The sequence below is a fragment of the Labrus mixtus genome, chromosome 3 (assembly GCF_963584025.1).
Source record: "Labrus mixtus chromosome 3, fLabMix1.1, whole genome shotgun sequence".
NCBI lineage: Eukaryota > Metazoa > Chordata > Actinopteri > Labriformes > Labridae > Labrus > Labrus mixtus.
Window position 1 is genome coordinate 9520945 of NC_083614.1, and position 22446 is coordinate 9543390.

The 22446-nt window shown below is 40.8% G+C and overlaps 2 protein-coding genes across 5 annotated transcripts; one reads left to right on the plus strand and one right to left on the minus strand.

The window, feature by feature from the left end:
- Nucleotides 1-981: 981 nt before the first annotated feature.
- On the minus strand, nucleotides 982-3154 carry gadd45ab (growth arrest and DNA-damage-inducible, alpha, b). Its single transcript, XM_061030799.1, has 4 exons — nucleotides 3000-3154; nucleotides 2321-2422; nucleotides 1998-2205; nucleotides 982-1803 (listed from the first exon to the last, which is right to left on the minus strand). The coding sequence occupies exons 1-4, from the start codon at nucleotides 3047-3049 to the stop codon at nucleotides 1690-1692; spliced, it is 474 nt and encodes a 157-aa protein (XP_060886782.1). The 5' UTR covers nucleotides 3050-3154; the 3' UTR covers nucleotides 982-1689.
- Nucleotides 3155-4990: 1836 nt separating this feature from the next.
- Nucleotides 4991-21281, plus strand: sec16b (SEC16 homolog B, endoplasmic reticulum export factor). Of its 4 annotated transcripts, XM_061030814.1 has the most exons (25): nucleotides 4991-5466; nucleotides 5753-6067; nucleotides 7717-7814; nucleotides 7928-8030; nucleotides 9128-9342; nucleotides 9436-9575; nucleotides 10854-10915; nucleotides 11351-11489; nucleotides 11592-11822; nucleotides 12276-12373; nucleotides 15905-15986; nucleotides 16091-16208; nucleotides 16302-16413; nucleotides 17342-17447; nucleotides 17581-17718; nucleotides 17833-17946; nucleotides 18302-18378; nucleotides 18496-18651; nucleotides 18769-18929; nucleotides 19033-19061; nucleotides 19298-19414; nucleotides 19498-19590; nucleotides 19680-19791; nucleotides 20137-20175; nucleotides 20271-21281. In XM_061030814.1, the coding sequence occupies exons 2-24, from the start codon at nucleotides 5796-5798 to the stop codon at nucleotides 20151-20153; spliced, it is 2790 nt and encodes a 929-aa protein (XP_060886797.1). In that variant the 5' UTR covers nucleotides 4991-5466; nucleotides 5753-5795; the 3' UTR covers nucleotides 20154-20175; nucleotides 20271-21281. The 4 variants fall into 4 exon arrangements, with proteins under 4 accessions (XP_060886797.1, XP_060886814.1, XP_060886823.1 ...); XM_061030831.1 differs by lacking the exon at nucleotides 4991-5466 and having other exon boundaries at nucleotides 5646-6067; nucleotides 19298-19390; XM_061030840.1 differs by lacking the exon at nucleotides 4991-5466 and having other exon boundaries at nucleotides 5647-6067; nucleotides 19298-19390; nucleotides 19683-19791.
- The last annotated feature ends 1165 nt before the right edge of the window (nucleotides 21282-22446 follow it).

Here is a 22446-nt window from a genome sequence, read left to right on the forward strand (position 1 = left end):
TCACACCCTAAACTCCTTTCCAGTCTACCAGTCAGTCCCACATTTAGACCTCATTTGCTTCCCCCTACCTGTGAACATTGTTGTTCACTTAATATCACTGACACTTCTGCAGTAGTTCAGCCCACTCTGTGTATGCTGCCTGTTAATTACAAGTGCTATTAATGTCAATGGTCAGGAGAGGGGGACGCCTCTATTCACAGAGCTATTTTTGGCCACAAAGCTAAAGTGCTGTACAGCTCTAGCAATGGAGGCCTGAATAGCACTGACTCATTCACCCATTGTCTTGTGACCCTCTGTGTAAAAAGGCTTTGTCCCACCCCATTCTGCGCAAGCACCAATAATTTCTGGGTTTCTCTTTTTGCACCGCCTGGAATGGGACTTCACTTAATTCCACCCTTGTCTTGCCTGTGAGCTATTTTTAATCCACTCAGCAGTAAATTTAGCCCTGATTACGTAGACAGAGGAGGCTGTGAAGAATGAGCTGTCATGAGGAGTCACTTCCCCCTTAACATTTCACACTACAATGGGAATTCTCCACCCTTCAGTGTAACTAGATCCCTAAAAATGTGCAAAAGGTCAAACTCTACTAGAGTTCCAATGCAGGAATAAAGCTGATTTCAAGAAAAAGCAGCAGCTTTAGCCCTAAAACAGGTGACCATTTTGAGCCGTAAAGAACCATTTTTTTTGCTGCTTGGTGAATTTGAAATTTGAAAATTTGACTCATGACTGCCTAAAAACCCAAACATTATTTTCCTTTTTTGCCAAAGAGTTGCTGGCTGCACTGAAGGGTAAAAATGTGTTGAGTAGAAACTGCAACTGTGTCATGCCAGGACATACTCAAAACCCTGCAGGGCAACATATGCTGTGCACGCTGTGAGAGTAAGAAGCATAAACTGTTGGTCACATCACGACACAGTGTGACTTCCTGCAAGGATTCTTGACTTGTAGTTCCTGGAAATGATGGAGGCAAAACCACTGAGATTTGTTCCTTGTTCGTTTATTTCATTCATCTTAACAAGGCAGAATTTCATGAACGATGCACAATAAATATAATTTGTTAAATTAATGACACATAAAAACATCAGTTAATGGACAAGTCTTAACAATTGCATTGCCCTTAAAATAATAATAATAATAATAATAATAAACTGTGAAAAGTTTCCCTTTTGCGTTATCAAGGTGACAAGTCTTAAATACTATCAAACAAATGTGCCGTTACAGAAATGTTTGGATTTGGACTAATCTCCATGAGGAATTCTTCAAGCTGAGAGCTCTGACTGGTCCGTTCCAGCATGGTCCAGTTCTGGGAGTCTTGTCAACGGTAAGCTCTCTGTGTGCTTTTTTCCCCCTCCCAAGTCCTGCACTTGTGCTCCTGCCGCGTGAACTTGTCCGCTCACATGATTCAGTTTCCTGTGAAGGCTTCTTTCCCGGCAGAGAAAGGCGCAGTCATAAGCTGGAAATCCTGGAACCCAGACTGCTGAGTCACTCCTCCTTGGCCCACGAGTTCACCCTGACCTGGTAAAATGTTGGAGCATTTTTCCTCCTCGTGTTCTTTTTTTTTTTTCCTGCCCCTCCCATCTCTTACTCTCTCTGAGGTACTTTCCAGAGAAGTCCAACACAGACATTAAGACAGGCCTTGTGCAATTACTTTTCCCCGAATGCACACAAAATATTATATTCCAAGTAGTTTCATCGGTCTGGCAGGTTGATAACAGGCACCCACTGATCCAGACAGCGGCTGTCTCTGCAGAATCGGTTCAGTTTGCTTAGTGCAGGGTCCTTCAAAAGGGATGACTGAGGATTCTGCAGAAAAAAAGGAACAAGGCAGTCACAATCTGCAGTTTACTGAAAAGTGCAATCAAGCTGAAAACATTTTATTGCAAGAGCAAACATACCAAAAAGTGCTCAGTGATTGCAAGACAACTCCCCTTACAGTCTGAAGGGAAGTGAGCAATACACAGCGCGTCTGTAGTAAGCAGACATGAGTAACTTCTTACCGTCACTAGAACACAGTGTAGATCCATGGGCTCCCCTCCAGGTTTCACTCCTCCCAGTATTTCTGACAAACGCCTCATATTGCTCACTCGCAGGATGTTGATGTCGTTCTCGCAGCAGAAAGCCTGGATCAAGGTGAAGTGAATCTGGAGAGCCACATCCTCTTCGTCATCTGTGGCCAGCAGACACAACACCACATTGTCTGGATCTCTAAAAGGCACAACAAGAAAAAGATGTACATGAAGGAAAAGGACAATAGCTATTGTATATTGATGGATAACTGGCACTAAGTGATGCTACAGTGCTTCTCTTGGTAGTAACTTACGCATTTAGAGACTTTGCTGCCTCGTAAACTCCAACAGTGATGCAACCCTGAGGCAATGCAGAGCTCAGGACCTCCTCTAATGCTTTAGCCACCGATTCCATCCTGAGGGAGGACAAATGAAACATATTTGTTCAAATATAAGTTCACAAAAACACTGCCAACGCAAGGACTGATTTGCATTTCTGGTTTTCTACCTCTCTAAGTCATACTATGGATTATAATAGGGATGGCAAATGATGCAACATTGCAAGACTGATGCACAAAATGCAACGTGTACGAACCAAAAAGCGACAATGAACACATCAGGTAATCACACACATAGGCTTGACACTGAAAAAGCACATTCTCAGCAAAATACCAAGCTTGTATAACTAAAGCTTAGCAGCGCGACTTGACGTCAGCTGATGTTACAATCTGAAGTTACGAGACCAAATGTCACCTAATGACAGTAAGAGCTGACATTGTGAGATAGACCTCAGTTGAATCAAAACCGGAATAACTGTGTCTACTTTGATTTGCACTAGTTCTCTAGCTGTCCCAAGGTTGACATTGAGCCGCCCCCGTTTAAAAACGATGTCAGCTGTTTCACTTAAAAGTGTACACGGAATGCGAAGTCAAAAAAAAAAAAAAAAAAAAAAAGATGCATAAAAATAATATAAACACTGTGAGGTGAGCTTACCTTTCTGAAGAATTCTCTCCACCGGTTTCTTCAAAAGTCATATTGCACATCCGAACGGCTTTGCTGTTCAGTAATATCCAGAGCGCAGTGTGAGTGCTTCTGTGTGCTCAGAGTCTGTTATTCTGCTCCGTCAGTCTAACGTTTCCAGTAGTAAAGCCCTCTGCACCTCTCCGCTCATTTACATAAAACCGGCCCCCTCTAGTCACGAGGAGCGACGCGTTTCATTTTCAACTTGTCCTTAGCGAAATAGCGACACCCAGTGGTTGTAGCAAAAACTGCACCTGAGTTTTGAATTAGACTAGACGTAAAATATTAAGGGGGAATTTTAGCAGCGTCAGACTGCCAATGATACAATTAGACGATATAAAAAAGTGATGCATTGATTGATTTTATTTTATTATTATGATAGGGGCTAACAACAACCCAAGGGAACCAAGTTGGTTAAAACCAAGAGACTTATTATTTACAGACAACTAAATCATTAAACAAAGATCAACTTGAAAACTAAGTTAACAAAACACAACAGCCCACATTCCCTGACTGTCCCTCTGTCCCTAACACTAAACTATTGAAACTATGAAAACTATGAATTAAAGAAGGTAGTCATACTCGTACTTCCCAAATCATCAAGGAACATAACTGTCAAAATTTAAAGCATTCAGATCTCAATTAAACAACATTATAATGAGATATATGAAACACAAGAACTCAGATCATCAGAAGTCTGCTAACACTTTATGTTTGAAGTCTTGTCATTTACATAGGCTATTGTCTCTTCAAATTTTCCATCAGTATAGCAGAATAAAACTGCAAAAGAAAAAGAGTCTGAAAAGCCAGACATATTATAATAATGCAATGGTTTGTTTCTTACACACTTGGCATGATTTGAAGCCAAATGTTAATTTTCCTTCTTCTGAGACTTTGCACAAGTGTGTAGACTTTATAATAGTAGCTACACTCCTCTTATATAAACGTTCTATCTATTGCTATTCTTATTACAGGTCAAAATGTCTATTGCAGCTTAGACTGAAGAATGCCACACAGAGATTTCCGTATGTGTGAAAAGGGTTTTAGGGTCTAAGTGGGTCTATACCATGGGATCCATTTCACAAATCAAATCAAGGTCCAGATGAGTTCATAAATCAATCAATCTTTATTTATAAAGCACCATTCATACAAATCAAATGTAGGCCTAATTCAAAGTGCTTTACAGTGACTGAAAAACAAGAAGAAACATAAAATAGTGACAGAACAGGGTAGAAATAAAAATTTATTTAGAAGTAGAGAAGTAGAGACTAATGCACAACAATAGAAAAACGTGTAGTTTTAAAACAATAAAAAAAAAGTTCATTTGATTTATTAAAAAGTGAAAAGTAAAAGTAATGATCAACAAAAGTCCAAAAGATGATGATTATTACGATGATTGATGTTAATAACGGTGAACAGAAGATAAGCTATTCAAACCCACTCCCCCTCCGCATCTATTCTCCCGCCATAAAACTGAACAGGTCAAATTAGGTAAAACCACGCCCACTGCAAATTACCGGAAATTATAAACCCATATAAGGAGCGACAAATCAACAGAGGTATAATAGGCTACACATTATGGCTCCCACAATAGTGCAAAACGCCGGAAGGAATCAAGAAACCACATTGTTAGGTGCATAAAAGAATATCTAACCTAATTTAATGTAGTTATAGGCTACTGAGACAATAAGAGGAAACGTTTATTGTAGAGGCTACTGTATATGTAATGAGCGATAGACACTTAAATTAAACATCATATTCAAAGGAGACATCTTATTTGTCAACTCTAAAGTCCGAGTCGATCATTTATTTCAATGCAGACAGGAAAGGAGGGGGACACAGAGTCTCTGAACACAAGACGGATGTAGGCGACTGTAAGAAAGAAATAACCTGAGATTCAGCCAGCAAGAGTTTTCATTTATAATAATGCACCAGAGCGCCTCTAGTGGGAATGCAAAAGAATTTGCGTCTTTTTTTTTTTTTTTTTACAACAAGCCTCTGAGTTGTTTCCTCTGACTCGGGATCGGTTCCCGTTTCACTCTGCGCCCGTATAAATCACAAAAACTGACCTGAGACCAGCTGACTCGACTCCTCGGTAACCCAGTGTGACGGTCCTCCTGGCTGCATCTTCCCTACCGGCAACGTGGCAAGTCTACACACTTGAAAGTTGTAGTACCTGTTCCTTCAGCATGTGAATGAAACCCCGAGGACCAGGTTATTGACACCGGAGTGACACAGAAAAGACTCGCGATGTCTTATTTATTCTAATCAGGATGGACATGGACGTGATTTGGTGTTTTCCAGCCTTGCGGGACAGCAGCTGTCAAACTCCTCAGGGCGTGCTCCACTGTTTACCTTCAGCTGACTGAGAACACACAGGCTGCTCACACAATGCAAATAAACCGGGGATGAAGGATTATACACATTTATAAACTGGAAGGTAGGATTTATTTAGTTTTCATGAATGGTATGTTTTTCCTTTCCTATGGATGATTTAAACTACTCTGGAAGTGTTTCCTGTGCACTAACTTCCTTGTTATGGTTCATGTAGCCTGTATGGGTCAGTGTTTGTGAACTTTATCCTCTTGTTATCATGCGAACTTGTTATCAGCACATGTGAGCTCCCTGAGAAATGATGTGGCAGCTTTCAACGTACTTTGACTGTGTGTGAGGCATTTGTGAGCTGTTAGAACCTAAACAAAAAAATCTCCGTTTTCACCTCTCAGAATCGCAAACTAGACCTTCCTGTTATTTCAAGGGGTCATCATCATGGATCCGAGAGGTCAACCCCGGCCCGACTCTGCACGTAACCCCCACAGAACGAAAGACAGAGAGGACTACTACAGGTACTCTCAGCAGGACGGAAACCAGGGTCACCCACCACAGGACCCCAGGGAGAGGGACAGGAACTGGACTCATTCTGATGCTCACTACAGGAGTCACTACAGCAGCCCTCCTGCCAGGCCGGAGCAGCATCCTTACAACAGTCAGCAGTATCAGTACGGGTATGGACATCTGGAACACCAAAGACCCCAGTCCAGGTGTGTACACAGACTGCACATACTATTCTTCTTCATTACATTTGAGATGTTTTTACCAATGCTCATGGGTTTCATTCAGTGATAGAGATAGTTCATTATTTACAATATGAGAAAAGTATGCAATGGGCAATTGCATGGTTTCTACATTACTACAGCTATATTCATTACATACATAAATGTAGCTATAACTTGTGTTTCTATGTGCATCTGCTCTTCTCCATGTTTTACACATTATATGATTTTAACCGTTTTATTAGCACCAACTAATCTTAGCCTAGCCGATAGATCGCTAGTGCTTCTTGTAAACGTTGAAGGGGCCCATGACATCACATCATTATGACAGCATCATCAATGGTGTGAAGGCATGATGACCAGTACATCCAGACTTTCATCCTACAGGTAAAAGAACATAGTGAGAAAGCATTGCCTGTTAACATTGTTTTTTTTTTTATTAATTGAAAATGCTCATATTGTAGTCACAATGAAATTACCATCTATTTTGGTGCCTAAGTTTTAAAAAAAATGATCATCAGAATTGTCTAGAGCGGGTGCAGTCCTCAATCAGCTAAAAAGACGATATATTTCAAAGCAGGATAAAAATCAGCAACTATACAGTCAGGAAATTGAAAAGGAGAGTGGGATGCCAGGGTGCATGAAGAGTGAGAATGATGAAACTGATCTTCATGCTACAAGTTTCCTGGAGCTTTTTGACCTCAGGAAACTAAAAAGGAAAATATCTGACATTTTAGCTTGTATTATCACATGGTAAATGGACTTGAGCTTGTGTAGAACTTTTCTAGTCTTCTGACTACTCAGAGTGTTTTTACACCGCAGGTCACACCTACACATTCACACACTGATGGTAGAGGCTGCTATGTAAAGGGACCACCAGAATCCCATTCGTTTACATTGATAAGCTGCTGACGAAGCAGCGGGAGCAACTTGGGGTTAAGTGTCTTGCCCATGGACACATTGGGGTGGTGGCTCAGTTGGTAGAGTCGGTCATGTCCTAACCGGTAGGTCAGGGGTTCGATCCCCAGCTCCTGCAGCCACACGTTGATGTGTCCGTGGACAAGACAATTCACCCCAAGTTGCTCCCGCTGCTCCGGTGGCGTAAGAATGTGTATGAATGGGATTCATTACTTCTGATGGACACTTTGAATAGCAACCTCTGACATCAGTGTGTGAATGTTTATGTGTGACCTGCGGTGTAAAAGTGCTTTGAGTAGTCAGAAGACTAGAAAAGCGTTTACAAGCTCAAGTCCATTTTAACATTTACATTGGATGACATGTGGCTTAAGGAGCTGGGGATCAAACCCCAACCTTCTGGTCGAGAAATTACCGACTCATTATGTTATGATTAATCTCAAAATATTGAGTTATTGATTTTTTTAGCGATTTATTGTTGCAGCTCCAGTCAGATGCAGAGCCCGCTTGGTAGAGTGCATATTTTCCTTCCTGCTGGTTGGTGCATCCTGACACCTGACTCTTGTCAACCGAAAATATGTTAAAGGGAAAGCTGAACACTCAGGATAGGATAGATAGGTTGGATTTTTGAATTGATAGATCAGTGTCTGACATGGTTATGCTGTTTTGGGGTGAACGGATTAACAGGCGAAGAAATGAATGAATACAATGATTTCTTACAGACATGGGTACGACTATCCAGCCCACAGCCACTGGGACTACAGAGACCACTACGGTTATTATGATCAGGACTACTACAGAGGACAGCATGGACGCCAAGGTAAAGAGACTCAAAGCACTTCTATGACACAACTTCTCTTTTTATCAGCAGTATTCTTCAGTCTTTGTCTCGTCAATAACATGATGTACGTGTGTGTTACTCTGATCATACAGATGCTGGACAGTGGGCTCCCCAGGACTCCTGGAGAACGGACAGTTACCATGAAAGAGCTTACAGCCAGGTACAACCAGGGAGCTCCCAAACGGAGGAGTACAGGTGAGCCCTGAGATTCAACTTTTATAAGTGTAATCAACCTTCATTTATATCACGAGAGATGGTAGATAGACCACCCTCAGTTATAATCACATGAAGTCAATTTGAGAAGCCATAAAACAGACAGATATAAAAGTGTCTCTCTCCCCCCTCCCCCCCTCAACAGGAAAACCAAAATAAACATCGACACTGATGTCACCTTTTAACTTATATTATCCCACCTTCATCAGCCACCAGATACATCTGTCACTTTAAAGACAAAGACTTTTCACAATACACTGGAGCACCATCTTTTGGCTTTTTAGTACCTGATATATGTTTATATCTAGTCTATGCACACATGTTGTTCTTACTGTTTTTAATGCACATCTTTTTGCACATTATCTTAATACTTTTGGGCCATTTTTGCCTTTATTAGATAGGACAGCTGAAGAGAGACAGGAGGTGTTGGGAGGAGAGAGTAGGGGATGACATGCAGCAAAGGGCTGGGGTTGGATCCGAACCCACAGCCACTGTGACTAGGACTATAGCCTCTGTACATGGGGTTCCCAACATAATCGCTAGGCTTTCGGCGTTCCGTATTAACTCATTTTATATACTTTTTTACACCGGGGTTCAGAGAGAAACAATTTTGTGATTTTCCTGTAAGTCCAGTACGTATGGCAAAATTGAGGATAAAGATGACTTTGACTTAAAAAGCAGAGGAAAGAACAGAATATAGTGTGACATGAAGGTGAACACAATTGAAAGGTGCAACAATACAATACAGCCGTGGCTCAGTTGGTAGAGTCGTCATCTCTTCCAGCTCCTGCAGCAACATGTCCGATGTGTCCTTGGGCAAAACACTGCTTCATCCGTGGTGTATGAATGGGATTAGTTATTTCTGATGGTCTCACTACATAGCAACCTCTGCCATCAGTGTGTGAATGTTTATGTTTGACCTGCGGTGTAAAAGCACTTTGAGTATTCAGAAGACTAAAAAAGTGCTGTACAAGCTCAAGTCCATTTACCATTAAGCATGTTTTAGCACCGATAGAAAGTATAAATCTGGATTTGTATTTGAATAAAAATGTATTATATTGATGTTTTTATAATCTCAGCTATGACCAAGGGAGAAAAACCTCGCAGCATTACTTCAAAGACTACGAGGACAATCCCTCCAGAGACCAGGAAGATGTTTCCCCGTATTACCTGGGGACGTTAGAAAGTTCTAAAACCTCTGGGATGTCGTCCAGCAGCTATGAACTGAGTCAGTACATAAACGGAGCTGAACACAGCGAGCCTGTCCCACAATCCGCTCAAACATCTGAAGCAGGTGAGTAGACTTAAAGTTGTTCTTTTTTTTCTGCCCTCACCTCAACCTTAGTATTTCCTGACGACTCCTGTTCCTTCCGTCATATCTCCTCAGCGCATCAGATGTCCGCCCCTCTGAAGTTCCCCATCCCTCATGCGGTGGTAAGTTTCGGACCTGCAGGACAGTTGATACGAGTCAGTCCAGGCCTGTCCACACGGGAGAACGTCAGCCAGCTGGAAATCCACAGTGTGGAGGTAGGAGCCATAATGTGTATGTTAGCTCTGTTGGTTATTTAATATGTTTGGCTCTTTATATGGCTTTGATATCACTCCTGATCATTTGCACTTGGGCCTGGTTTGACCTTATTTGACCTGATCAGTTGTGAGGCGGGAGGCAGACAAAGAGGGGGAGTGGGCTTGAATATTTTCTGTAGATCGTCATCGTTGTTTTAATAATCATTATTATTATTTGGACTATAATAAAAAAACAAATCATTTTGAAATTCTTTGACTAATAACCCTCTTAACTTTTCTGGACTTATTTTGGTAAGAATGAGGCACAGTTAAAAACCCACTTAGTCTCTTAGCGATATTTTTCAATCGTAGTCGACACAATAATATTTCAATCAGGAGAGACTTAAGTAAGAGTTTACAATTATTATTTATTATTTAACAGTTTAGGAAAAAGTTTTTGGCGATTAGACTCCGTCATGACGGCTCCATGCACTCAAAGGGGTAGCTAGGCCAACAGCAGGATAGGATACCCCCCCCTCCATGAAGTCTAAACCCTGGTGATGGTGGTGATAGAAGAATGCAGGATGTGATGAGGAGGGGGTTTCTGAGGCTGTATTTGAACTCTGCTGAGCTGGAATTGGTTGAGAGAGGTTGTGGCAGAGTTGGGTTGGATTCTTACTAAAAGAGTAAAAGCCAAAAATCAGCTGATTGCCAGAGCAGGGAGATTGTGAGAGTGGAGGAGAGGAAGTGGCTAAGTTGAATGTTGCTCCAGAATGAGCTCAGCATATGTTCAAGCAGGAACTTACGCCATATCTGTATTTGGGGTGACTATCTCCTTTCAATCAATCATACCAGGGACACAAGACAATACTAGTACAGTTCAGAATCTCAATATAATGCTTTCTGCTGTGTTTCAATGATGTTAAACACTTAAGCATTTTTTAGAATTGCTGCTGTTGTTTTTTTTTTACTGAAAAAGGCAAATGTTACTTCCTTTGCATTGATTGCACACACAGACGTGTGATGATGTTGGATGTTACAGGGACTCTGATAGACATGTGGCAGTGACGTGCAGATCTTGCTGTTCAGGTTGAAGGAAAAGTTAAAAAAATTAAAACTCTGTTTTGATGTTGTGTCCCTAATGCTATGACAATTTTCCTCACTCAGGTTATACATTTGACTCATAACCCTGTATCATGATGCATAATGTACTGCTAGACTCTTGTGTACTCAAGGCCCTATCGCTGAAAACTTGAATAACACTGAACAGAATGAGTTTGTCTTCATGTCTGGACTCAGGTGATTCTTGGTGACACAAATGAACAGCAGGAGATGAGAAACTTCCCAGGGCCCTTAACCAGGTATTGTGTTTGTGTCATTTTGTCTCTCCATCAGAAGTTATCCTGCACAGTGTCATATTTTTATTTTATTCGTTTATTTAACAGGGACACATGCAATGAACACTGCTTCATATGTAAAATACAAAGTAGATGCATACAGGTTTCTAGGCCTGGCCATCAACCCCTCTCCTTGCTCAGCTTTTGGGATTAAAACAGATGCATTAGACCTAAAGAAATACTGAAATAGTGGTACTATACAGACATTATGAAGTCAATACAAATAAGAGACTCAATCACAACAAACAGTACATTTTATTTTTATATTATAAGAGGAAACAGTCAATGCTCACAGACTTGCTTCAGTTTAAGCCATTGTTTTACCTGCATATATTTTATAATTATAATATGTATACGTATAACTGCTATATTTATTTGTTGTTTTTGATGTTTTTGAAGAGAGGACTTGCACAAAGTAGATGCTATGGAGTTTGCCCACCAGAGGGCAGATGCGTGCATGAAAGATGACAAACTGCCTGATAAGAAATCTGCCGCCCTCTTGTGGAATCTACTGATATTGCTCTGCAGACAGAATGGGGTAGGTGGATCATGTAAACAAGTACAATTTTGCTTTACATCAAAGTAATAATGGTGATTTTTTGTTTATGACCCAGTTTTCCCTGATTTTACTTTATTTCAGAAAATAGTGGGCTCAGATATTGCAGAGTTGCTGATGCAGGGCTCACATGCAGACGGGAGCTGGGAGGCAGAGCCTCCCACGCTCATCGACTTCAGTGACAGCTCCAAGGCTGAAGAACCCCCTCAAAGAGGAGACGACCTGCTCACAGGAAACCTGAGCAGCTTCAGCTCTGAGACGTCAGAGAAAGACCTGCAGAGCTACACTCAACTACTGCTGGCTGGAAGAAAAAAGGTGTCTTTGTTGTTGACCTTCTATTCATCCGTTTTTAAATATACAACATTCAAAAATATAAAATTACAAGTCAAAGTCCTGAATATAAACTACTAATTATCAGCTAAGTCTACACTAAGCATGGTGGATGAACAAGTGAAGGTAGAGCTGAGAAGAGATCAAAGTTCATATAAATGTGGATTCATTCTTCAATATTTACTTTGTGGTGAAACATTAGAAATGTTGAATTATTTGGGCCTCAAACTGAACTGTAACAATGTAAACTTTACACTTTACACAGATAGTAATCTCCATACACAGAATGTTTTTTAATTGACTATTTGTAAGGGTATACTGTATATCAAAATCAGCTGCCAAAAGCTTAACCTTACATTTTCATCCAAGTTGCTGTTGATATCATAGTGTGCAGGGATCTGAGTGTTTGACCGTTCATACCTTTTCTGTGTTTGACAGGAGGCCTTGGAGTCAGCTATGAACAGCGGCCTGTGGGGACATGCACTATTTCTGGCCAGCAAAATGGACAACAGGTCCTACACCACCGTGCTGAGCAGGTGAGAAATGGGTGACAAAGTCTTTTGAGACATGACAGCTGCAATGTATCGTTACACAAGTTTACACGTGGCGGTCATTTGTGAGGAATGCTTTCTCTGAGTAAACTGAGATATAGGCTTATTGAAGTCTGCTGTGTTGCTGTTGCATATAAATATGGCTAGTATTTGTGTCACTATTATGTTGAGTATATCCTCAGTTTCCTGCGCCTGAGTTTTAATCTAGCCCGCAGGAACGAGCTGGGCTGTAAAGTGACTTTGGCACTGGGGTTACTCAGATTATTTTAACTCCCACACATTCATCACAGGACAGAGGGAGCCCTGACAGAGTGTTCTCTTGTACACATTCAAGAAGGACCATGAAATAAAATCAGTCCAAGCCAGTCATTAGCAGACAGTCCTATGAAAATTTCATAAGTGGTAGAAGTCAATTGACAGCCTAAATTAAGACCTTCACTTGACTCACAGTACTCTGCTGCAAGTACACTATGGCCCGGTCTCAATATTCACATTAAGATCTAAACACTGAACCCTCATGGACCGGTGCCAGGTGTACATTGTGTGAGTGCGTCTGCGAGGGTGCGTGGCTGATGAAATGCCAGCAGTGAGAGAGAGAGACTGGTGCGATGGTCGGGCACATGATGAAGCACCGTCATACTCTTTTCTGACAAGGAAAGTTTATTTATATAGCACATTTCAACAACAAGGCAATTCAAAGTGCTTCACACAAGACATCAAAAGCATCATGGCAGAGGGAACAAGAAAATTTAAAAATCACTTACACAATCACAGATTAAATCAGAAAATATGTTTTAATACAATTAAAATCATTAAAATAAAAATAATTTAAATACTTAAAATACAAAAATTAAATATAAGAAGAGTTATATAATAAGCCTCAAAATGACAGTGCAGAGTTTAAAATCTCATTCAAATTGTTTAATTAAAGGCAGATGTAAGCAGGTGTGTCTTTAACCTGGATTTAAAAGAGCTGAGAGTTTCAGCACACCTGCAGTTTTCTGGGAGTTTGTTCCAGATATAAGGAGCATAGAAACTTCTCCGTGTTTGGTTCTGACTCTGGGGACAGAGAGCAGACCTGTACCAGACGACCTGAGCGGTCTGGATGGTTCATAATTAATCAGAAGGTCACTAATTTATTTTGGACCTAAACCATTCAGCGCTTTATAAACCAGCAGCATTATTTCTCTGACAGACTGGGAACCAGTGTAAAGACCTCAGAACTGAAGTGATGTGATCCATTTTCTTGGTCTTGGTGAGGACTCTAGCAGCAGTGTTCTGGATCAAGTTTTTCCAGGTCCTGCTGGTCCTCTAATTCTTGATATGTTCTTCAGGTGATAGTATGCTGACTTTGTAATTGTCTTAATGTGGCTTTTAAAATGTAGGTCTGAGTCTGTCCAAAAACAACTACCTCAGTTTTGTCTTTGTTTAACTGAAGAAAATGTTCGCACATCCAGTCATTGATTTGTTCTATGCATTTACCCAGTGCTTTTGTATGCGTAGTTATGATAACTTATTTTATTGTTTTTTTATAATCTGAGCTAGTGGGAGAATGTAGAAGTTAAACAGAAGAGGCCCCAGGATGGAACCTTGGGGAACTCCACAAGTAATTTTTGTTTTATCAGATTTGAAGTTACCTATAGACACAAAGAAGTCCCTGTCCTTTAAGTAAGATTCAAACCAGTTTAATGTTGTGCCAGAAACTCCCACCAAGTTTTCCAGTCGGTCGAGTAATATATTGTGGTCAACTGTGTCCAACGCAGCACTGAGATGAAGTAAAACTAAGACTGAGGTTCTGCCACTGTCTGTGTTTAAACGGATGTCATTAAACACCTTAACCAGAGCTGTCTCAGTGCTGTGATTTTGTCTAAAACCTGACTGGAAGACATTGAAACAGTCGCTCAATGTCAAGAAGTTGTTTAACTGTTGAAAAACTGCTTTTTCGATTATTTTACTTAAAAAAGGAAGATTTGATATAGGCCTGTAATTGTTCATTATTGTCTTGTCTAGATTTTTCTTTTGAATTGAATTCAAGTCCAAATACATGTAGCGATGATACAAAAAGGCAGAAATCTGTCATCACAGTGTCTTAAATCATGCTGTTAGGGATATTTGTAATTAAGCTAGCAACTCAGTAACATTTTAGGGCCAAGGCTGTTCTGAACTGCCATCCATCCATCCATTGTCTATACTGCTTTTTCCTTTTTCTGGGTCGCGGGTGCTGGATCCCATCGAACACCTTGGACTATTTGCCAGTCAATCACAGGGCTGACATATAGAGACAGAAAACCAGCCACACTCACAAAAACACCTACGGGCAATTTTAGAGTCAGTGTGTAGGCATGTGTGAATACAGTTTTAGGTTTAAAGTTGAATTTATAGTCTTATCAATTGGCTGCAACCTGGAACCTGCAAACTCACCACTAGATGGCACTAAATCCTACAAACAGGTCCTTGTACTGCCTGTACTCTCATAGCTCAGTCAGAAGTAAGGGAGGTGGACTCACAGATGCTTATAATACTTTTGTGGCACGTTTCAGAGAATACCTTTGGACTTCTGCTTGATCAAAGTCCTTTGGCTTCTTCGCAGCCCTGTGTTAAGAAATTCAGCTATTTATTACAAGAGCTCCTGCCCTTTATTAAAACACATCCCATCGTTTATTACAAGAGATTCCACCCTTTATTACCGAAGATCCCATCATTTATGTCAAGAGACCCTGCTCTTTACTACAAGAGATCCCACCCTCTATAACAAGAGATCCCGCTCTTTATTTTAAGAGATCCCACCCTTTATGTGGAACATTTTAACACAGCAACTTGCTCATAAACATTGTTTCACATCTTGATGAGGCGATGGATATGATGTCTTTTTTTTTTAATCACTAGTATTTCCTACATTTATATTCTAAGTAGTCAAAGGTGAAACACATTTTTAAAAGAGCAATAATAAAATGTTTCTGTGGGCAGACATCACCCCATTACTTCCTCTCTTGTTGTGCAGAGTTTGTCTTGAGTTATTTATAGATTGTAAATGTGAGGGTACATAACAGACCATTAACACTTTGCTGTAAATAATCTAGCTGGACATACAATAAGCCCAATTAAATCTCTGCGTCAGTCACAGTCATATTTTTGTGCCGAGTGAGTGCTCTGTCTTTCAAAAGTAGAAACGTTTGCACTATATCACTAAACTTAAGTTTCTGTAAACTATTTATCACGTAACCCGATCCATTTTTTCCATGCTATTTTAGCAACACCAGTATTTCCCACAGTAGCATATGTCACTGGAGGAATGTCTTGGGGAGGGAGTGACAGATAGCCAAGAGGATTATTATTTGCGAGGGAAAAGAGGGGCTGAATTTGAGCTATTGCTGCTGTGTTTTACTTCAATAAAGAGTAGCAGCATTGATGCTTTTTAACTTGGGTGACTGCTGTTTAAGTACAGTAGCAATGCTGCATGCATGTACTAAAGCTTTGAATGAGATATGCATTGACGACAGACTCTTTTTTTGGCAGGTTTACTGGACAGCTAACAGCCAGTGATCCACTCCAGACTCTCTTCCAGCTGCTCTCTGGGAGAATTCCTGCTGTAGCAATGGTAAAAACACCCACAACATAAAGTCCTCAAGGATCCGAATGGTCACTATTTCAATAAGAGTATTTAAAAATGCTAAAGATTTGATTGTGATGTTCTGTGTTCAGTGCTGTGGGAATGAAAAATGGGGAGACTGGAGGCCTCATCTAGCTGTAATGCTCTCCAATGAGACGGGAGACGCTGCTGTCCAACAGAAGGCCATCGTCACCATGGGAGACACACTCGGTAGTGATTCACGAACTGACTGACAGACAGGTTGTTATGTTGTTTCAGCATGGATATGTGAGCTGATCATTTTGTGTCACTCTTCCTGTGCAGCCTCCAAAGACCTCTTATATGCTTCCCACATATGCTACCTGACGGCAGGTGTTCCCTTCGGGTTGTTCACACAGAAGGCAGAGAGGCTGGTGCTTCTCGGCAGCAACCACAGGTTCTTATATTTCTCTACATTCTTAGAAGTAAAGGTGTGTATTAGAACCATACCAGGTTCTATGGCTTGTACCCATTGGAGCCTTTTTGGTTCCTGACAGAACATTTTTTAAAGGTTCCACCTTGAACCCTATGAGGAAGATTAACCTTTAACTTAACATAATTACACATACAGCTATGTGTGAATCTTTCCACCGAGAGAGGTTCTAAAGAGACTCCTATGGGGTACCAGTACTTCTAAGAAACCAGAACCGACCCGAATGTGCTGTTTTTCTTTTTCAGAAGGCTGTTATAATAGCCCCATTGTCTTCTCGTGGCTTTACAGATAAGCATATTGCATTAAAGCATTAAAGGTCATATACAGTATCATACTTCTTTTCAATAATTTTAAAAAGGTTTTTGAGGTAAAAAAAATCCACTCTGATCCTGTATTTGATCATGACTATAAACCCCTCTATCTCAGCCCTGATCAGAACAGGCTGTTTCTGTGTCTGTAGCTTTAAATTCAAATGAGCTGTGTCTGACCACGCCCCCTCTCTGGAAGGGGACGTGGCTCAGGCTTTCTCGCTCCATGCCCTATTGTTTAGGATGAGAAGGCAGACTCAGAGGGCAGAACAAACACCTAGCTGTGGGAGTGTCACTCACCTGGGGGAGGGGTTACTGCCCTTTGTGATGTCATGAAGGGAAAATCTCCAAACGGCCCTTTTGAGCACACATTTTCTGTAAAGTGGAGCAGGCAAAAGACGGAGAGGATTAACTTTTCTCATAATTGGGGGGTTTGTAGACAGACTAGGGACTTCAATAAACTGTGCTCTCTACAACAGTACATCATTAAATAAACATAAACAATAAACAAACAAATAATCAGTTTATGATTGTTAAAGAGAAGCTGTTTTGTTTCCTGTCTCGTGTCCTGTCCGCTCCTTTAGGCAATCCTTTCAACACTTTGCAACAAACTCTGCCATCCAGTGCACCGAGCTGTATGAGTACTGCCAGACACTAGGAGGCAAATTCTTTTCAATACCAACCTTTCAGGTAGCTCCTACTTACACAAGATCTCACTCCTCTCTGCAGCTCTTACTTAATGTCATTAATAATAAAACTTCTCATGTTTCAGTACATTTGATGAAAAGGCATGTGACGTTGAATGTTTCTGCATTCTGCTCAGTTGTTTAAGTTCCTGTATGCATGTCGACTTCTGGACTGCGGACTGGCTTCTCAGGCCTTTCATTACTGTGAGGTGGTCGGACAAGCCATCCTCCGACAGAGGGAGCCTCTCTATGTGCTGACTGCAGAGGTTATTAAGGTATTCATAAATAATCCTGTGCATATTATTCATACAGATAATTTAAATGCAAAACATAATGAGACCATTCTGAATAAATGTAACTTTATATATTTAAATGTCTTTTTCCTGCAGTTGTCAGACAGGCTGAGACACTCTGAGGGTCAGTTCAGTGATACGGGGGTAGGCGGAGCCGTACAGGATCCCAACTGGCTGAAACAGCTACGGGCTAGACTACACAGTTTACAGGTGGATGCTCCCAACTAGTTTCTCAACGGCTTTAATTTCAGAACAAATGATGAAATATAAAAGGCTAAAAATGAATGTTTTGGCTTTTCAGAAATGTAATTCTAATTTTGAGCAGGGTGAAATAAAGCAAAGATTCTTTATTCCCCAACAACAGTGCTTATAGACTAGACTTTATCAAAATAAAGATTTAATTAGCAACTGTTAGCATGCCAAAATGCTATATAAGTGAAGAAGAAGAGCAGTGTTTCTAGCATTTCAATCAAGCTACTGCTGTGCCGTAGTACAGCTCCTGCAGGCTCTCGTTTTTCTTTTGCAGACATCAAATCTATATATCTAATCAATTTTTTTTACTTAGATGGGGAATTATGACTGTACAGAAACATACCAGCCTGAAGAAAGTGCTTTGGCCCGCAAGGATGGTAAAGCTTACTTAGATAATGTTGCAAACTCTCGTTACTTCAAATATTTCCACCACGTATAGGCTCTACATCTGCAAATAAATACTTTGAACATTACTCTTTAATGTTGCTTTGATTTTTGTTTTACGACAGAGTCAGGCTTCCAAGACCGAAGCAGTGACGTCCAGAGTCCAGAACCTGAACTACTTTATTACCGAGGCACAGAGGAAAAAGAACATTTCAATCATCAAGTTGAAGAACACAATGAGGAAATGACAACTTCCTCATGGGACACTAACCAGGACTGGTACAAGTGCAACCATGTGACCTAATCACTTCTGTCAACCCACACTTACTGCACATGTGATATCCAGTCTGAATGGTCCCAGTTATGTCACCGTCATCTCTCTGTTGCTCTGTCCAGGCCACCCGCCAACCATCCCATGCCAGTAACAGTGGTTTATCCTCCCCCAGTGCAAACAGTGGCTGCAGGCCAGGACTTCAGTTATCATAACACAGATAGTGCTGAAGTCAGAACTGCTTTGCCACATTGTCCTCAGAATAATCTGCCATCAGCAGCCGAGGGTGAGAATCCGAAGCATTAAGAGATCAGTTATTCCAGTCTCTATTCAGGTTAACTGTGGCGAGTGAGCTTGTGTGTGATATTTTGATTTCATTGATCTTACAGGGGCTGGGTTGTCCTCTGTAGCAGGCACAGTGAGTAATGTTTTTATAACGTTATGTACTGTAACAATGAACAAAGCAAGTACCTCAGAAATGTCAACTTCTGACTTTGATGCTGTTCCCTTTGTTTTCTTTTCTGAATTTATATCGCTCAAACTTTAGTCCTTTGCCACAGTGCTTCAGTATTGGTTGTTAAAAGTTTATAGAGGACTGATAACTGTTACAAAAAGAGTTACCTGGATGTGAATGACGTGTGTCTACCTTTGAAGATGGGGGGTCAGATGCTGGAAGTCACCACCAGTCAGCAGCAGCAGAGCCAGCAGAGCCAGCAGAGCGTACCACAACAGTTTGTGGACTCCAAGGTGACCAACGAGCCCCTGAAACAGGTGGGTGGAGCCCCTGTTATGTTGACACATATTAAACTTAATGACAGTCGACATTTGTCTCATATTCTCCACGTTCCGTGCAGAGCGCCAAGGCGGGCTGGTTTAGCGGTTGGTTCAAATCAAAACCACAAGATGTTTTGAAGGAGAGCACAGAGCAGGACAGCCCAGCTCAGACAGTGAGAGTTTCATACATCATACATTCAGTTACAAACATGTTTTTTTTATTTGGTGATAGCAGACATAATTTTTCATGTTTTATTTGAAGCAGCAACCGAGAGCTGGCTTCTGTCCTCCTCCCCCACCTGCCGCTGTCCCGCCTGGCATGTTTCCATCCCAGTCTTCCTCTGCAGGGATCAATCCATTCTCAAGGAAAGCAGGTGAACTATCTAATAATTGTTTTACCTGCAGATATGGCAAATGATCAGTTGTTTTGTAGTTTTGAGATTTCAACTATGCAATGTATAAATATGTTGCTAAATTCCACATTCTTCTTTCATCATGGTGGATGTCTGAGGTCAGCGACGAGCTGTGTTCTTGACATTAACACAGATGCTGACCAACGTGTCAGATTTCATATCATGGCTTAAGCACAGTCATGGCATGCTGCCTGCATTTTTTTTAGTCATGAAATTTAAAACATTGGCTTCCACTGATGACATTTACCTGAAATTCAACTACGCAAATGTAAGGGTTTTCTATAAATATCCATGTTTTCTTCACAGGCCAGCAGCTGGGGTAGAGACCACTCGCCTGTGTCACAGGTAAATTCAACAACTCAAAGATTAAAGATGAATATGCAACATATTTAAGATTTTTAAATGTTTGCCTATGACCTTAAAATCTTTGTATTTTGTAGGATCACTGACGCCACTTAAACCAACGCTGGGATAATTTACCGAATGTCTCAGTGAGCACAAGTGAGATCGTTTCCACTCCCCTCGGACCACATGTCCTTTCACACTGCCAGCTTGTTCCATCAGATTGCATTTTAGATATAGAAATACTCCGGTACCAAATTGCAGTGACACATATCGCAGAAATAGATGAGGTCTTCTGAAAAGCTGACAGAAGGGAAATTACCGGTGGATGTAGGACATATTTTGACCCCAATAAACATATCAGTGTGAGGGATTTGACTCGGCATTCTAGTGTGTCAGGTTTAGAGTTTGGGGACTGTAAATGTGACCACTGCTGGAACGTCTGTAAGATATAAGACTCTTATAATTCAGGTCAAACATAAGAAGAAATCATTTTATATTCTCAACATGAATGGGAAACAAATTAAATGTTACTAAATGTAAATGAATTATTTAAAATTAAAAGTCAATGCTGTGGTTATTTTCTAGCTTCAACGAAGCCATATTGTATCTTCAAAGCTCTAAGCAAAGTGTGTTGCCTGACGTTTCAAGGCAAGTCAAAAATATGATTATATTTTTTATATTTTCATGTTGCTGTGGTGCATGATGGGTAATACCACAGGTTGAGAGGGGGTAATCCAGGTACACCTGGCCAGCAGACATTTAAAGTGTCAAACTGTTTATGTGCTGATATCTGTGACGCTTTGATCTGAAACAGGAGGTTTATTCATAGCTCCTTTATAGATGTGTCTATGTGACTGCATGGTATGTGTGCGCTCCTTAAAGATGTATATAAAGCAGTGACATATGTGTTAGCTTGTGAACATATTTTGATGGAATTCATGTTTTTTGTATTTGTCGTGGAGTACAGTACTTATTGTATTACACTGCACTTCTATGTTTTTGTACTACTGGACCAGCAGAAGATTTGATGCATAAATGACCACTTCATGAGTGTCATTTTATATCAGAGTCATTTCTCAGTATTATTAAACGTTTTCAACCATCTTCATATTTGTATTTTTATGTGATATAAATCTGACAACGAGTGTGAATAGAACATCTGGAGCACCGAAACATTTCCCGACTTCCACTCTTTGGTCCCCAAATCTAACCCCCTCTGTGTGGTGATCAATCTGAATGTTTCTGGCAGGTTATTGGCAGGCAGTAAATGGTGACTCCCCTCTTGGCCGTCACTGTGAACTGAATTCCAGGCCAGTGTGTCCCACTCACAGTTGGCAACTGCAGACTAATGGTAAAAGGAGGCCGCGATTGCTGTGTTGTCACTTACTCTAGTATATTAAGTGAGACGGCCCTTTTGGAATCCTTTTCATGGCAAAATGCATTTCTACAGCATCCAGGGGCGGACTGGGATAATAATTCACCCCGGGAGTTTGACTCCATCCCAGGCCACCCTGTCCAAATGAACCACTCATGGTGTAAGCTAACTGCCCAGCATGATTACTTATAATAAATATATATATATATATATAAAAAAATAACAAGATCGCAATCTGATCAAGTGCAGGGCTGCATGGTGGTGCAGTGGTTAATGCTGTTGCCTCTCAGGGAGAAGGTTCCTGGTTTGAATCCCTATCAGGCAGGAGAATTTCTGTATGGAGTTTGCATTTTCTCCCCGTGCATGTGTAGGTTCTCTCTGGTTAATTTGGTGTGGCTTCCTCCCACAATCCAAAGTTAAAAACTGACCCTTTTGTTCAAAAACGATTATTGAGATATTGAAAAACTATTTTTAAAAAACGTTTTCACTTCACCCTGGTCAATATGGGTCCCCTTTAAGAGCTTGACCTTTAACATGCTCAAGTTGTGGGCATGCTACAATATGACCCAAAGCATGACAGATGCAAATTTGACATTTAATGCATACTGACATTCAGAAGAAAAAAAACAGACATTAACAGGACATTAAAAGAGTCTTACAAGTGCTTAGGAAGAACAAAAAAAATAGAATTCAATGGCTGCAGTTCTACTTATAAAACTCTAAAAGACTGAGGCAGTGACATCCATAGTCTAGAACCTGAACTACATCATTACAGAGACGCAGAGGATCAAGAACATTACAGTCATCCAGTTAAAAAACACACTGAGCAAATGACAACTTCCTCATGTGAGATTTCCATGTTAGCTAAAACACAGCTGGTGCAATGCACCTGCACC

Excerpts from the sequence above, each read along its gene's own strand:
- gadd45ab (XM_061030799.1), bottom strand. The coding sequence starts at position 3,049 with ATGTGCAATATGACTTTTGAAGAAACCGGTGGAGAGAATTCTTCAGAA. Across the intron at positions 2,206-2,320 it reads GCAGCAAAGTCTCTAAATGC|AGATCCAGACAATGTGGTGT; the intron begins GTAAGTTACTAC and ends TGTGCCTTTTAG. Across the intron at positions 1,804-1,997 it reads TACACTGTGTTCTAGTGACG|AATCCTCAGTCATCCCTTTT; the intron begins GTAAGAAGTTAC and ends TTTTTTCTGCAG.
- sec16b (XM_061030814.1), top strand. The coding sequence starts at position 5,796 with ATGGATCCGAGAGGTCAACCCCGGCCCGACTCTGCACGTAACCCCCAC. Across the intron at positions 11,823-12,275 it reads TGCTGGCTGGAAGAAAAAAG|GAGGCCTTGGAGTCAGCTAT; the intron begins GTGTCTTTGTTG and ends TGTGTTTGACAG. Across the intron at positions 17,448-17,580 it reads TTTCAATACCAACCTTTCAG|TTGTTTAAGTTCCTGTATGC; the intron begins GTAGCTCCTACT and ends CATTCTGCTCAG.